Here is a 16,224-nt window from a genome sequence, read left to right as displayed (position 1 = left end):
AGAGCCCTACACTGTTATTAGTGATGTTGCTAATAACTTGGGGCTTGAGGCCCAATGCCAGTCCGCAGATCCCCGCGCTTGTCCAATTCAGCACGCGCCAAGTCAGGCAAGAGTGGTGATCCCACTTTCTAGCTGAGCTGCAAGATGGCAGCTTGGGCTTTTTTTTTGTAAAGGACCATTTTATGCAAATGGTAGATGTAAAGTGGCCCATTTAGACAAAACTGCAGGCATAAAGGGTCTAAATAGACCATTTATGCCCATAATCTTGTGTAAATGGGCTGCTTTACAGCTGCCATTTGTGTAAAATGTCCCTTTATGAAAAAGGCTGAGCCAGCATTTTGTGTAAAATGGCAGCTTGGTGAGGGACTGAGAAGCTGTGTGTCACTGCCAGGCACCCATGGACCACGCAGCGAGCAGGGTCGGGCAGCTGGCAGGGGTCCGTCACATGGTGCATGAAGCAGGCTGGGGTGAATCCAACCATCCCTAGCTGTTATGAGAAGGAATGGGGCTTTTAGAGTTCCACCTCCTACAGTTATAAGGTAAATGGAACCCCTGTCCCCCTGCTCAGCTAGAAAATCTTCCAAAATCCTCTCCCTCCCCTCCTCCTTTCCCTGGGGTATTCATTTCGCCCATACTCCCCCCCCCACACACACACACATATTTCCAAAAATGACAGGTTGGGCACAGCTCGAATCAAAGCTATTGTAACCTCATCCAATCCCTACCTGTTACTTGATGGCCTAAGCCACCCTCAGGCATCCACCATGTCCAGTGGGCTCCCACTCATTTGTCAGAACAGGACAGCTGGCCATTATTTTGGTCTTCAGAGAATGTGTGTGCTGAGCCTTACTCCAAAGCCACTTGAAGGTTAGACATAAACACCAGAAGATCCAGCACAAACTAGGCAGCACTCTGTAAACCAGCCCCCAAGCTCTTATCATATGCCTGAGAATCCTAAAGTACAGACAGGTCGCCTGGGGACTCAATCCAGCATTGACCTTGAACCAAATGACATTCCTTGCAACCTTTACAACCACTCACTCTTTCCTGTCATGTATCTTCAGGCTTCAGGAATGGAGTCACCCACATTGTCAATGGGACAAATACCGGCCTCTACTAAGCAGCGTTACAAATCTCCAAAAGAGTGCATTAGAAACAGACCAATAATTAACACCGGGAATCCACTATCACACCTGTGCATAAGCTATCAATTTTCTTTCTTTCTTTCTTTCTTTCTTTCTTTCTTTCTTTCTTTCTTTCTTTCCTGGAGTCTTCATTTTGTATCACAACACAAAGCTTGAGAGATACCTGATTTAGGTCTAACTAGGTGTGTTTCCAAAACACCACCATATTCCCAATGTGAAAATGCATGCAAACCCAGATCCAATATCCACCTGAATACAAAGACGCTGTGAAAATAATGTACACCATACCTCTCCCAGCATAGAATTCATCGGGGGGGGGGGGTAGTGGAAGGGATTAATTTGTACCTTTCATTCCGAACTTTGATCGCCGACCATACTTGTTGATCATAATGAAGAGAACCACCAGAAGGACGCAGGCAAAGGCTGCAAGTCCAACAGCTATGGAAACCTGTAAAGGACATCCTGGATGTTAGAGAAACAATGAGTAGTATTATGGCAGCATGGATCTATTTTACTTTTTGCACACTTTTCCCTGATGTGCACATTTTTCTGTGCATTTCGTTGGTGCACGGCTCTGTTCCCGGAACAAATATTCGATCAGTAGGTGCAAATTTGGTATTAATCAAAATTCAGATGGAACACATTTATAGCTAGGAGGGAAGGGAGAAGAGGAAACCCACGGATAAAGCAAGAGAAAAGGCAAGAGAGAAACAAGAGCAGGCAAGATTGGTTCAAAACTGAAATCTTTGCTGGAGGCACCAACAGCTCCTTCTGTACATATTGACAGAATATTTATTCCTGGCTTTTTGGCTCACAGACAGCTTTCTCTCAGGGGTTCTTCCCTCTGCATTTGGGAAAATATTCATGCTGCTTTGTGCAATGGGCTTGGGTTGTTAAAACACACACACACACACACATACACACACACCTTCCTTTAAAAATGAAATACATATCACATAAAATAAAGAGACGTTTTGTCCCTCGAAGGCTGGTGCTTTATCCCATCCTGGATTATCCTCATGCTTTTATTTATACATGCTGTGCTTTATCACATCTATCTAGACATTTTCTGCATTTCTTTCTGACTACAGGCAGCAAGATGGGGAAAGGGAGGAAGGGGAGGAGGTTCCTTGGTAGAATATTCCCCAACATACAATGGATCCTGCACACAACACACACACACACACACACATACACACACTGACAAAAAGAAAAGGTCAACTTAGTTTTCTCCCTGATGTGCTATTTTTCTATTCATATGGAGTGCATTTCCCCTGTGGGAGCATTACAATATAAACCTCACCCCACTCCACTGTTTGAAGTGGTTCAGCCCAGGAAAAGATTGACCACCAGATTCTGCTGAATGCAAACAACAACAAGAACAACACACAAAACCTAACACTTTGTTGCAAATTGGGAAGGGGACTGGGGGTAAAGGAGGAAGGTCTTCAAAGGATTGGTGGGCTTTGATGAGAGACATGGAGGGAGGGAGAAGGAGGGAGGATCCTTGCAAAAGAGGCAGCAAGGGATGAAATAACAATAATTTAAAAAAAATGTTAGTAGGAAAGGTATCCATGTACTTGGGGAAAATCCAAGGTTTTCAAAAGTACAACATACATTAAAAAAATGTAACAGGACACTAGCTAGGAATGGGAGAACAAGTGATGTTCAAGATCAACAGGCTTTTCTGAACATCATTTTGCTGCTCATCTTGTGCCCAGTTCCCATTCACATTTCCAATTGCAGTTCACTCTGCACAAACAGGAAACCTCTGCAGACCAAGCAGCAATTTTTATTATTATTTATTTATTATTAAATTTATTAATCGCCCATCTGGCTGGTCACCCAATTGAACAGGAGTTTTGCGCAAATTTCCCAAAATGTGCACAAATCTCTCCAGATTGGTGCAAATTCCCTAATCTGAGCAAATCTCCTCCACAGACTCAAGTGGGGCTGATTTCTTAGATAATTTGCACAATCAAACTGGGAATCAAGAACAAGAACATCACAAGCACATGTTCAACAGTTTACAAACATTTTCAGCGGACACGTGCACACACTCACATTTGGGCCTTCAAATAGAGCATGCACACATGCAAACACAAAATTCTCATACACCCCTAGCAACCCCTCCTCTTCCTCAATGGTTCAGTGAGGACTGAGTATACTCACTGACCATGGAATGCCAACCGCTTGTCAATGGAATGGAGTGTCCTGGAACACTGAACAGCATTTCATACTGCTAGATTTTGTTGCAGGTCTAAATTGTCTTTCGCATTATTATTGATTTGTTTCATTTCTAATGCTCCTTTTTATCCAGAAATATCTCCCAAGGTGGCTTACATGAAATAATCTAATGTAGGGTTTCAACATTTAGTTGATTGACCACTTAGATGAATTGGTTCAGTCTATTTTTATTGACTAAAAAGGTGCTTCCAATTAATTGGGCAGCAGATTTGAAAGTTTCTTTAATTATTTTTACTTCTAAAAAACTGCAGATGGCAAGTGAAAGCTTAGAAGAGGCATTCTTTATGTTATGAGCAGTGGGGACACTGGCTCTTTCAAAAGAAGGTATGCTTCTTCTCAAAACAAAGTATTTTTTTTTCTCTTTTAGAGTTATTTTTAACATATGCAAACATATGCAGATTATAACAAATTGACTGAAAACCATCAAAAAAGCCAACTAAGATTTCTTCAGTTGGAAACATAGGGGAGATTATCTATCTATCTATCTATCATCTATCTATCTATCTATCTATCTATCTATCTATCTATCTATCTATCATTAAATGACATTAAAACTGCCCATAGTATTAAAAGCAAACAATCAAATCAAATGTACAATTAAAACCATTGAGGATCACCTTCCGAGTCTTTTTTTTTTAAGCCTTTCTCTTCCAGTGTCTTGAGAGAACTCCCTCTCCAAATCAGCATCTCTATCTATGTAGACTCCTCTGCCCACACTTACACTTTGGGACAGATATTCAGGGCCCAGCCCAAGAGATTTTGCTTCCTGAAGTGGAAATGCAAGCGGCACCCCTGACCCCAAGTCAAGGCTCAGATTGCCCAATTCTGGCCAAGTTATTTTTTTGAAAATCCCACATCTGCTTCTCCCCTAGAGTAAAAATACAATAATGACAGATGAAGGGCGCAATCCTATGGTGATGTCTGTAAGGCTCCGAACTATGAGTCTTGCGGGAATCCTATGCAGAGTGGTTGTGGTGATCTTTGCCTCTGCTCTCCTCCAACTCTGCATTTTGGCTACATGTGCTTTTTCATCCATCTAGCTGGGGCACATCAGAGCAGGAGGGAAGGAGGCTGGGAAGGCCTCAGGATACATCGTATCCCAACTTCCCCAGTTCGCTGCCCTACTTGCCCACTGGTACGCCCCCTTCAAGCCCTCTCCAAGGTTGCCTTTGACATCTCAGAGAGGCAGCCATTGCAGTTCTCTCCACACCAGCTGCAAAGGCCAGAGGAAGGGCAGTGTGGATTACTGGATGCCGCATCAGAACACTGTCTCTGACCTCGGATTGAGGAATTCAAATTATCCTATGCCCCCACCAGACTCTGCATAGAGGCTGTAGGATTGCTCCCTAAATAACTATTTGCTGCCCTTTCATGACACTCAGTTTCAGCTGCCTGAGGCACTCACCTCAGCATGTGCCTGATGGTAGGCAGAAACACACACACAAACACACAGCGAACAAGAATTACACACACATCCATTCCCTCCACATATGTACTCTCCTTTAAAATAGTCCCCTCCTCATTATTTCATAAACCCTTTTGGACCCTTCCACATCCACCTATTTCTCTCTGCCCCTGACATTAATCAAAACCCACTCCTGAGTTAATATAGGGATGGGTGAGAAAACTGGTTCATATTTCAATGCCAATTTCCTAAACAATACACAATTCCTGAATCTAAACATGAACCAGAACACCATTTGCCATCAAAATCTGTACATTTCTATTTTTTAAAAAAACATAAAAATGTGTCCTTTTTTAATGTGGAAAAACTTCCTCATTCATTTTAAAGAAATGCAGGAGGAAACATGCATATTTGCTAAAATGCACACAACAATGTGTTATTCAAAGGAAAAGTGTGTACAAAAAATGTGTGCATTTGGGAGGGGGATTCTTATCAAAATGTATATTAAAAAATAGATTTTTTTTCATGTGGACAAAATGAAAGAAAAAATCACAAGGTGATATGGAATCAGGATGGAACAAACTTACCATTGGGAAAATGGGAACGTGAGTGAAATTGAGCTTGACAGATTCACCTTTATGCTGTTCTCACTAGTCTAACCAACTTACCAATCATACGGAAGAAAAAATAAGCAGCTTCAGGGCCCAATTACACGTCAAATATGGTAGTTAAATGTGTGTGTGTGTGTGTGTGGGGGGGGAAAGGGAATTAAAGGGGGTGCATCTCCCCCCCCGCCTCATCAAATTGCTTCTGTTTAATTGCTCACACAGAAGTAATTATGCAAATGGCTTGGGGTTTCAAAGGGCTTTTGGGCTCATATTATTTCTAACCCAACTGGATTCTACCACCTATAACAAACTATCCTGAACACCCAGCTCTTTTGAAGTCTGTGGATTCTGAATTATCTCATTGACATTGAAAGAATACAAGTGGGACCCAAAACAATGTGCTCTAACCACTTCTTTCCCTCAGCCCTCAGATTTTTTGCCCCTAAATAAATAAATAACATATGCTTCTTCAGACCTCATGGTTCCCCTGAGTCTGCTGATATACTTCCCTTTTGTGCATGGACGGTGCTCTTTTGGTTGCATAAGCAATGACACTCACACTCTGAACATCAGAAATACTCTGAATGATGTTTATGTATGTATGCTTACATGTATATCAGCCTTTCTCAACCTGGTGCCGTGTGTGTGTGTGTGTGTGTGCGCGCGCACGCACGCGCGCGCACACACACTGATGGAGCTTGCAGATGTTATTTCAGAGCCTCTGTCTGTAATCTTTGAGAACTCCAGAAGAACAAGTGAGGTCCTAGAAGACTGGAGATGGGCAAATGTTGACCCCATCTTCAAGATGGTAGGTCCAGGAAACTTCAGACCAGTCACCCTGACATCAATGTTGGGCAAAATTCTTGAACAGATGATTATGCGGTCAGTCTGTGACCATCTAGAAAATAATGCATTGGTTACTAGGAGTCAACCTGGGTTTGTCAGGAATAAGGCATGCCAGACCATCCTTATCTCCTTTATTGGTAGAGTTACTAGTTTGGTAGATCATGGGAATGCTGTGGACATAGTATATCTTGGTTTCAGGAAAGCATTTGACAAGCTTGCCTGTGATATCTTTGTTGACAAGAGGGTAGAATGTGGGTTGGACAATACTACAATTAGGTGGATCCATAGCTGGAAGCGCAACTGTACTCAGCGAGTGCTAATTAATGGTTCGGCATTATCTTGGATGGGAGGTCTTGAATGGAGTGCCACAGGGCTCTATCCTAGGCCCGTGTTGTTCAGCATTTTTTATAAATGACTTGGATGAGAGTGAAGAGGGTCTCTTTATCAAATTTGCAGATGGCACGAAGCTAGGAGGGATAGCCAACACCACAGAAGACAGAATCACAATTCAAAAGGATCTAGACTGGCTGGAACTCTAGGCTGAATCTAACAGGCTGAGACTCAGCAGAGATAAATGTGAAGTCTTGTATTTAGGTAACCCCACCCCCAAAAAAATCAAAGGCACAAGTATAGGATAGGAGAGACCTGCCTTGGCAGCAGTGCATGTGAAACAGACCTAGGTGTCTTAGTGGGTCACAAGCTGAATATGAGCCAGCAGTCTGATGCAGCAGCTAAGAAACCTAATGCAATTTTGGACTGCATTAACAGAAGCATAGTGTCCAGATAACAGGAAGTAATAGCCAGGCCACATTTTAAGTACTGTCAACTCCTAGGTTCCCCATTATAAGAAGGACATTGAGATGTTGGTGCATGTCCAAAGAACCACAACCAGGATGGTGAGGAGTCTGGAAACCATGTCCTATGAGGGATGATTTGAAAGAGCTGGGTATGTTTAGCCTGGAGAAGAAAAGATTAAGAGGAGATATGATAGCAGTCTTCAAACATCTGAAATGCCATCACACAGAAGATGGAGCAGACTTGGAGCAACAGAGAAGGCAGGACTAGAACCGAAAGATGGAAATTGCAGGAAAGCAGATTTTGGCTGAACATTTGGAGAAACTTCGTAACAGTGAGAGCTATTCAGTCAGCAGAACAGATTTCCTTGGGAGATAGTGGGTTCTCCTTTGCCAGAGGTATTTAAGCAAAGACTGGATGGTCATCTGTTGGGATGCTGTAGCTGCACCCTGCAGTGTAGAGCCTACATTGGGCAAGGGGTTGGACTAGATGATATCCAAGGTCCCATCTCATTCTGTCCACCCCAGCTAGCAATGCCAATGTTGTCTGGGGATCAAGGAAGCTGCAGTCCAACACCTCTAGGGGGCACCAGATTGGGGAAGGCTGATTCAGATTATATCTACCTAGAGATGTTAGAGAATTCCGCCACGGATCCCAGGGGGCCGAATTCCAGTAAATCTGGCCCCCCGGAATCTGTGGCAGAATGAAGCCCCCTGCCCCGCCACCCTGCGAAAGCCCCACGAAACGGACCCTACCTGGCTGCGGCTCTGGCGGTGGTGGCAGCGGCTCCGGCCGCTGCCGGGCTGCTGCAGCCGCAAATGGCAGCCATCGTAGCGGCTGCCATTTGTGTCCCTACGCCAGCCTGTGATAGGCTACGTATATATTTACATAGCCTATCACGGGCTTGCATAGGGACGCAAATGGCGTCCCCTACTCAGGACGCCATTTGCGTCCACAGCAGCCCGGCAGCAGCTGGAGGCCCCGCTGCGGGTTGGCCCGGCAGGCGGCTCTTTGGCCTGGCCACAGAGCGGAGCCAGCCAGGCAGGATTCCGGGGGGGGAGGAATGGATCACCTCCCCCCTGTTGAGGATTCCGTGAGCCAGGTAAGTGGGGTTTCGTACACCCCTATTTCTACCCCACCTTTCAACACATTTCCAGGGCAGCTTACAAAAATCAAATTAACTAGCAAACTAGGGATGCTGGAAAAATCTGAGATGGAATAAAATGATCATGGATTTCTAAGAATCTGACCTGCAGAATCCTCTGCGGATTCTCTGCAGCCATGCGGAGTCTGTGGACTTCTGGATTTATTTATTTTTTTAACGTTCCCAAAATTTATGGAAAATTATTTGTAGGAAAATACACACGTTTCTGCTGAGGAAACATGGAATGGAATGGGGGACAATACACTAAATGTTATATACGAAGGTAAATTATGTACATGGTTGTGAAATCTCTTAGGTAATTATTTGCATATTTTTCTGCATGATGAAAAATAAATAAATAAATCTGCATCTGTCTGTGAGCAGATGATGGAACAAAAGGCATGAAACACAGACAGAGCAGATTTTACACAGTCTGTACTCCCCTACATCAAACCACCGTGTTCAGCATGATCATTTGGGCTGAATACCAAAGAAGGGGTTTGTACTATGGCAGCTTTCCAGTAGAGACCAGAAGATCAGGGTGAAGGCTAAGCGAGGAGTACAAGAGCAACAGTAGTAAATAGCATTCCTTTAGGCTTCCACAAAACAAGCCCCAATCCACATCAAGCCACTTTCCCCACCATCTGTCCAGTGAATCTTACCCCAAAAGTGTCCTCCTCTGGCTTATGTGTCACCGTGATAAGAGGGCTGGGACTCGGAGTGTACTCAACTGAAACCAAAGGAGCAAAGAAGAAACATTTATTTTGTGTTTCAGGGAAAAATACAGGCAGACCAAATAATGGTCCATTTCATAAAAACAGATATTAAAAATCTAAATTACTTGAAAATCCCCTACTGTAAAAACTCTCAATTGCACTGATGCCTCAACTTTTTGCCCTCATATTCTGCTATGTCTGTGTTACTCCTTAGGCCCAGAATTCCTGCCCAGAGCTCCTGATCTGGTGTCCTTCCATCCTTTTCAGAACCCTTCAACAAATCAACACTCACCTGTTCCATGAAGCCTTTGGCCTACTCTAGGGACGTATGAGAATTTCGGTTTTTCTCACAAAACATGCAGGCATACCCCATTTAGGGAAAGACAGGAGTCTGAGCAAAGGGTGGAGTCCAATGGACTCCCCCCCCCCGGCCTTTTCAACCCTGCTCTGTGGGCTGCGGGGGGCTTGGCAACCGGCAGGAAGCGCTGTGCAGTCCTTTATACCTGTAATCCTGAGTCATTTTCCTTTTAAAGCAGCCGTAGACACAACTTTAGATATGCAGAACTAACTGAGCCACGATTGTGTACACTACAGGCTACAGCTCGGTAAGGGGATGGACGGCCTTGCAGTGCTTCTCGGGTGATGGCCAAGCTGTCCTTTAGCTCCCTCATAGCTCATATGGGCTGGAAGCGACAGAGGCTCGGCAATTGCCTGAAGGGACTGGAAGGACATTATTCCATCCATCCTAGCCCCGTTTGAAGCCCCAAATACAACCACGAGCCCTTGTTCACCCAAAAACGTTTGCAAATCATCCAACAAGTGCTCGCGTTCTTCTCAATTGACACACATTTCCCGATTTGTGCAAATTTCCCCAGTAGACTAAATCAGCCCTGCTTTAGCCTATGGAGGAAATTTGCGCAGGTTAGGTAAAAGGTAAAGGTGAAAGATGTCCCCACCAGTCGTGTCCGACTCTAGGGTGTGGTGCTCATCTCCATTTCTAAGCCGAAGAGCCAGCGCTGTCCGAAGATGCTTCCGTGGTCATGTGGCCGGCATGACTGAACACCAAGGTGCACGGAATGCTGTTACCTTTCCCACCAAAGCGCTACCTATTTCTCTACTTGCAATTCGAACTAGTTGCTTTCGAACTGCTAGGTTGGCAGGTTAGGAGATGTGTACAAATTTCAAGAGATTTGCCCAAATCTCCCATTCGATCGCGGCTCGGTTTGCACAGGTTACCCATACGTGAAAAGAGAGCAGTGACCGCAAATGCAAACAGGAATCTAGCAGAGAGACAAGAAGTGGGACGACGTCTGGCAAATCCTACCGACCCTCTGAACATCACTCATTCACCCATCCCTAAGCTATTCTCAAAAAGAGGCTTGGTATCAACCCTAAACACAGTTGGGCGATACCAGCACACACACACACACACACACACACACACATGCACACTCAACTTCTGCAAATCTTGGGATCCCCCAAAACTTACTGATACCTTCCTCTTGTTTGTAGGTAGTGCTATTTTGTTTTGCCTACGCAAGGATCCACACTCTGAGAATGAGTTTGTGCTTAGTATATAGCAGCCTTCCCAAAGCGGATGTCCTCCAGGTTTTCTGGACTACAACTCCCAGCATTCCTTACCACTGACTGTGCCAGCTGGGGCTGATGTCCAAAGTCCAAAACATCTGGCAGACACCAAGCTGGGGAAGGCTGGCATATAGGTTATTCCACCATTCTTCTATAGAAGTCAAAGCAGTATCCTGAAAGGTTCCAGGCAGTCTGTTGTACAAATTTGCTTACCCAGCTCCAGCATGGTTGCTGCACCAAATGCCTTCAGACCATATTCTTGGCCATGGCAAAAAAAGTTCACTTTTTTCTGGTTTTGATTGTCAAGGCCCTTACACCCCAGCCCCAGCCCCACCTGCAAGTATATCCAGCAACTGATTAAACATCTTGGTAACACAGAGGATTTTTGAGATTGATCAAATACAGAAAGAGAGACTTACATGGGAAAATGCCTTCTGAAATGCCTGCAAGACAAAGGGAAAAAAAGAAAAGGTGGGGGGGAGAAAGAAGCAGCACTGTTACTGGCAATATGCACATTATTAAACACAGACTGCACTGGATGGATCTCACTCCACCCCTGCTATTTAGAGCTTCTTTCACCCCACACCTAGGACAAAACTGTCAATTTTGGTTTCTGTCAGTTTCTCATTTTTTTTCCAATTTTAAGTTCATTTTATCTCAAATGTTGAGAATTTCTCCAGTCCAGGTTTTCCCAAATTTTGGATATTTTTTTTTTAAGTTTGCATCAAAATCCATAAGGATTCTTTGGTGAACATTCCTCCTAATATATGCATTTTGCAAGCAATTTTTCTATTATACACGTTGTTCCAAGCAGTTTTCTTAATGTAATGCATTTCAGCATTCTTTTCCCCAAAAAACACATTTTTGTATGCATTTTTAAAAAATCATTATTATTGGAGGACTCTGTTGCAACAATTCCAAGAAGGGCAAAGTTGGGTTTGCACAGTGGCTCGAAGTGTGGAATCTGGGAAATTTGCATTAAAATTGACTTAAAATCTGGGAAATTTGCATTGAAATTTGCATTAAAATTTGCATTAAACTTGACTCATTGCAACTAGTCACACATGTCAGACACATAAACTGTGGTGACCTTGTGTCCTATTTTATGGAGGACAGTCCTCTGTTTGAAGGTATCCTCTATTTGAAGGGTTGTCCAGTCTACATCTAGGTAAAGATAAAGAAACCATAGGGGCCTTGAAGTTGCCTATTTGCAGTCAGTACCTGGACAGCAGACTAAGCAGGGAAGGACACAGGTGACCTGGTTACAGTTTCCTCCACTACCATGTATTGTATTTTTTTAAAAATGTAAAATTTTTACATAGTCATTACTTTTAAAATTGCATCTACCCATATAGATCAGCATTTGCAGATCTCATGCAAACCAGGGCCCTCTCCTGTCCTCTCTTTTGGTGAAGCACATAAGTGGTGGTTCTAAAGACAATCCAAGCAAACCACTATGGTGTGCAGTGCAGTTGCGAAGACGTGGCAGTACTTCGACCAAACATCTTTGGGCCAGCCACTCCCTTTATTTTCACAACAGCCCTGTGAGGTAGGTTAATCTGAGGTACAGACAACATGTACAATTCCCTTAGCTCCTTGAAGGAAAGTTGTGTCGTGTGTCCGTGTGTGTGTGTCTCCGTGTGTGTGTGTGTCCGTGTCCGTGTTTGTGTGTGTCCGTGCCTGTGTGTGTCCGTGCCTGTGTCCGTGCGTGTCCACGTGTGTCCGTGTGTGTCTGTGTCAATTTAACAAAAGGAGTTTTTTTTTTGTTTCCCCCTCTGACTATTCAAATGCACAGTAGAAAAAAACCTGAACTCTGACCTCCGAACTCTAACCGCAACCAACACATTTGTGATAGGTTGAAAAATAGGTGCTGGTGCTGCTGGTAATGACGATAATGGGTAAACATTTCAGTTGTTGAAACAACAATCTCAAAACCAACACTCCAAGGTCTGCTCCGCTCACTGAACGCGGTATTTCACTTGGAGCATGTGTTCTACCACTGAGCTACAATAACTCCCCAGATATTGTGATTGCAATAACCCGTTACGTCAGGATTCTGTAATACCCTGAGAAAGACTCAGAGGAAGACTCAGAGGAAGATAAGACGCATCAGTTAAAAGCAGAGAGTTCTGACTATCATTTGGAAGCACTGAATAATTTAATTGCCCTTGATGAAGACAAATTTCTCGAAACTAGGGAAGTCATAGGAGTCTGAGAGGGGGGTGGAGTCCAGCAGATTTACCCCCCGACACACACACACACTAGGCCTCCCAGCCCCCACTAGCCGAGCTGCCGTGTGGTCTGTGAGAACCTGGCAGCCGCCCGATCCCACAACAAGCTGTGTTTTCGCCAAAAAATGGTAGCTTGGATTTCCCCATAAATGTAAATGAAATGGAATGTAGTGTAATGTTACATAAATATCGGCTGCAAAGGGGCCTTTAATGCAACATTACAGGCATAAATGGTCCATCCAGGGAGCTGTACAGGGGAGGAGGGACAGAGGTGGCTTGGCAAGCCCCCTGTGGTGTAGGTAGAACTGAGTCCGTCCATCTCTACTCAAAGCATGATGGGAACAGAAGTATATTGTGACATTGCAGCTGTCTGTTTTGATCTTATTTTGACTTCTATAGCAGTCTTTTTGGTCCGCCTTGTTTTTCTTGGTTCCCCAAATGGCCACGCCCCCTTTTCTCCAACCATCAATTGTTTGTTGGTTTCCTAGCTGTTGTGCCTTCCCCCCCTCCACCATTCTAAAAGATTGAAATACCTCTCCTAAGGTTTAGTTACAGCAGGGGGCCCCAACCCCCGGGCCGCAGACCGGTACCGGTCCATGGCCTGTTAGGAACCGGGCCGCAGTAGGGGTGTGGGGACCCCCTTACCTTGGGTCCGATGAGGGGGGAGGGGACCCCTGCTGTAATAGCCTACGTAAATCTTTACTTAGCCTATTACTGCAAAGAACAGGGACGCAAATGGCATCCGCTACGCATCTGTCATTTGTGTCCCAGTGGCCGGAAGTCCGCCAGCAGTCGGAGCCAGCCAGCAGCTCCGCAGACTCACCACGGAGAGAAGCCGGCCAGGGCCAGCGAGGATTCCGGGGGGGAGAGACAGATCACCTCCCGCGGACCCAAGGTAAGTGGGGTTCCCACACCCCTACTGCAGCCCGGTCCCATCCCCCCTGGTCAGTGGAAAAATTGTCTTCCACGAGACTGGTCCCTGGTGCCAAAAAGGTTTGGGACCGCTGAGTTACAGGCAGAAACTCAGCATTTTACAGGCAGAAACTCAGCATGCCAGCATTTGGAATATTTTGGCCCCTTTCACCTTTGGTCCCATACTTTTGCCTTTGACCCTAAAGGGGGGGGGCATAGCTCGGTGTTATAGAGCACCTGCTTTGCATGCAGAAGGCCCAAGGTTCGATCCACAGCTTCTCCAGTTAAGGTGAGGGAAGAATCCTGCCTGAAACCCTCAAGAGCCGCTGCCAGTCAGTGTCGACAATACTGGGCTAGATGGACCAATGGTCTGACACAGTATAAGGCAGCTTCCTATGCTCCTATGTACCCTGTCTATCACTGTAATGCAGCCCCAGACCAAGGATACATCTAGCCCAGCATTCTTTTCACACAGTGGCCAACCAGCTGCCCACATAGGACAACAGTAATAGCACCTTCCCATCCATGTTCCCCAGAAACTGGTGTACATAGGCATACTGCCTCTGACAATGGAGATAGCACATAGCCATCAAGCCTAGTAGCCATCAACCTTCTCCTCCAGGAATTTGTCTAACCCCCTTTTAAAGTCATCCAAATTGGTGGCCTTCGTTACATCTTGCGGTAGTGAATATCTTGAGAGATCTGAGAACTTGCAAAAAAGAAAAGAAAAGTGGTTCCTTTGATTAAATGGATTAAACCACACACAGAGAGGGAGCCCTTCCCTTTCTAGTTGTCCCACCCCCATCAGAAACAGAAAAATACCTTTGAGAAGGGGGTGGGGTGTTCACCAGCGGAAGGAGAGCTTGCTAGGAAAAAGACCTTGTGGGTCCTCTCTTCTTAACTGGATGTGATGCAAGTATCATTTTCTTGCCAGGGAGCCTGGGAGTTGTAGTTCCCTCTGGCACTCAAATTGAAACAGAAGGCAAAGGAAAAACACAAATTGCACGGTCCCCAAAGAAAATAATGGAACTCCTGAGCATTCACAGAGACAGCATTTCCAGTCAAGGAGCGGCCAAACCACCCACCCTGCTGTCACTGTTAGCTTTCCCCTGCCCCTTATCAAAGGTAATGTTTGTTTTTTGCAGGGACTGGCAGGAGCAAACTCAAGCCAGGTCCAAATTCAAAGGGGTCCCAGCCTGACTTGCAATAGGATGAGGCCTTTTCCAACAGTGGGAATATGTATCGCAATCTCCTTCCATTCAAATTGAACCCTCATCATTTTCGATGTATTTGACCCCGGCCTTGGAAAGAAGTCTCCAAATATTACAAGCTCACAAATGAGATGATGGTGATGATATTGTAGTGTGTGTGCGTGCGTGTGTGTGTGTGTGCATGCGTACACGTGCATGCACACACACACACACACACACGTATTAGTCACTTCTGATTTAAAAGCAAAGCAAACAAACAACAAAAGAACAGCTTCCTTGCATGGTTACCTGAATACATTCTACTCACCATAGGTGAATAGAACCCCCCCCCCTTCTTAAAAAAAAAACCTTCTGTGCATTGGAAGACATCAGAAGCTGCCTTAGACCGAGTCAGATCATTGATCCATGAATCTCAGTATTATCGACATTGCCTGGTAGTAGATTTCCAGGGTTTCAGACTGGAGCCTTTCCAAACCGTACCTGTAGATATAAGGGATTGAACCTGGGACCTTTTGCACACAAATCATGCGCTCTGTCACTGAACTGCAGAGATTCCCCGTGTACCAGGGGAGCCTGAAAAGCTGTTTTGTGTCTGCATGACCCAGCCAGTCACATCAGTCTCTCATAAGTCCTTGACTCATGAAGTTCGACATCTTCAAATAAATATTTCCTTTAGCCCGACACCCAGCCAGAATCCCCAGTATACTCTTTTAATGCCTGTCAGTGACTCTCAGCTTAAGCACGGCACAGGAAAGAAAGCCAGCTTTCCATTTACCCATGGCGGAGCGAGCTAAAACATGATGAGAAGAGGACATGACATGGCTTTGGAGACAGAGGGTGCCCAGAATGATTTAGCAGTGCTATCTGTTAAGAGTGGCATCTGGAACACAATTCGAAGGGTCGGACAGTACAATGCCCCAGGGAGGGTTGGAAGTAGAGCTCGCAATAAACTGCAAATTCAGTTGACAAAGAGGGATTTGGTTATGCTGAGGCACCATCCGCAAGATCAGCACTTTCTGACCCCAATGTAGGTCACAATGAAGTGACCTAAAAACATTATTATTTGGCTGGGTGTTGGGGGGGCAGAATCTAAACTTGACTTTCGAACCCAGGTAAGCAACATTTATTCTCTCTTTCTCTCTCTCTCTCTCTCTCTCTCTCTCTCTCTCTCTCTGTGTTGCTGGAGGGGAGAGACACTTTGAGAAAGGTGGGTGCCCTAATTCATTAGCTTGATGTCTTTTAAAACGCATGCAAATGTGCGCGCGCACACACACACACACACACACACATATATATATATATATATAAAGATTTTATACTCAGGGACTTCAAGGACCTTATCAGGGTGACCCACACTAAAATATTTTTAAAATGCTA

At 44.9% G+C, this 16,224-nt stretch overlaps 1 protein-coding gene across 2 annotated transcripts in view; it reads right to left on the bottom strand.

Annotated features, from left to right (window-relative positions):
- NTRK3 (neurotrophic receptor tyrosine kinase 3) overlaps positions 1-16,224 on the bottom strand; it is a 749,187-nt gene that overhangs the window by 441,214 nt on the left and 291,749 nt on the right. For both annotated transcript variants that reach the window (XM_084817344.1, XM_084817345.1), the window contains exons 9-11: positions 10,913-10,936; positions 8,853-8,920; positions 1,491-1,593 (exon numbers count right to left, since the gene is read on the bottom strand). In XM_084817344.1, coding sequence (XP_084673470.1) covers positions 1,491-1,593; positions 8,853-8,920; positions 10,913-10,936 — 195 coding nt within the window. The remainder of the gene's footprint in view (positions 1-1,490; positions 1,594-8,852; positions 8,921-10,912; positions 10,937-16,224) is intronic.

The sequence above is a fragment of the Heloderma suspectum genome, chromosome 11 (genome assembly GCF_057233095.1).
Source record: "Heloderma suspectum isolate Gila_16-S chromosome 11, 16-S_ref, whole genome shotgun sequence".
Classification (NCBI taxonomy): Eukaryota; Metazoa; Chordata; class Lepidosauria; order Squamata; family Helodermatidae; genus Heloderma; species Heloderma suspectum.
This window is presented reverse-complemented; position numbering and strand designations above follow the sequence as displayed.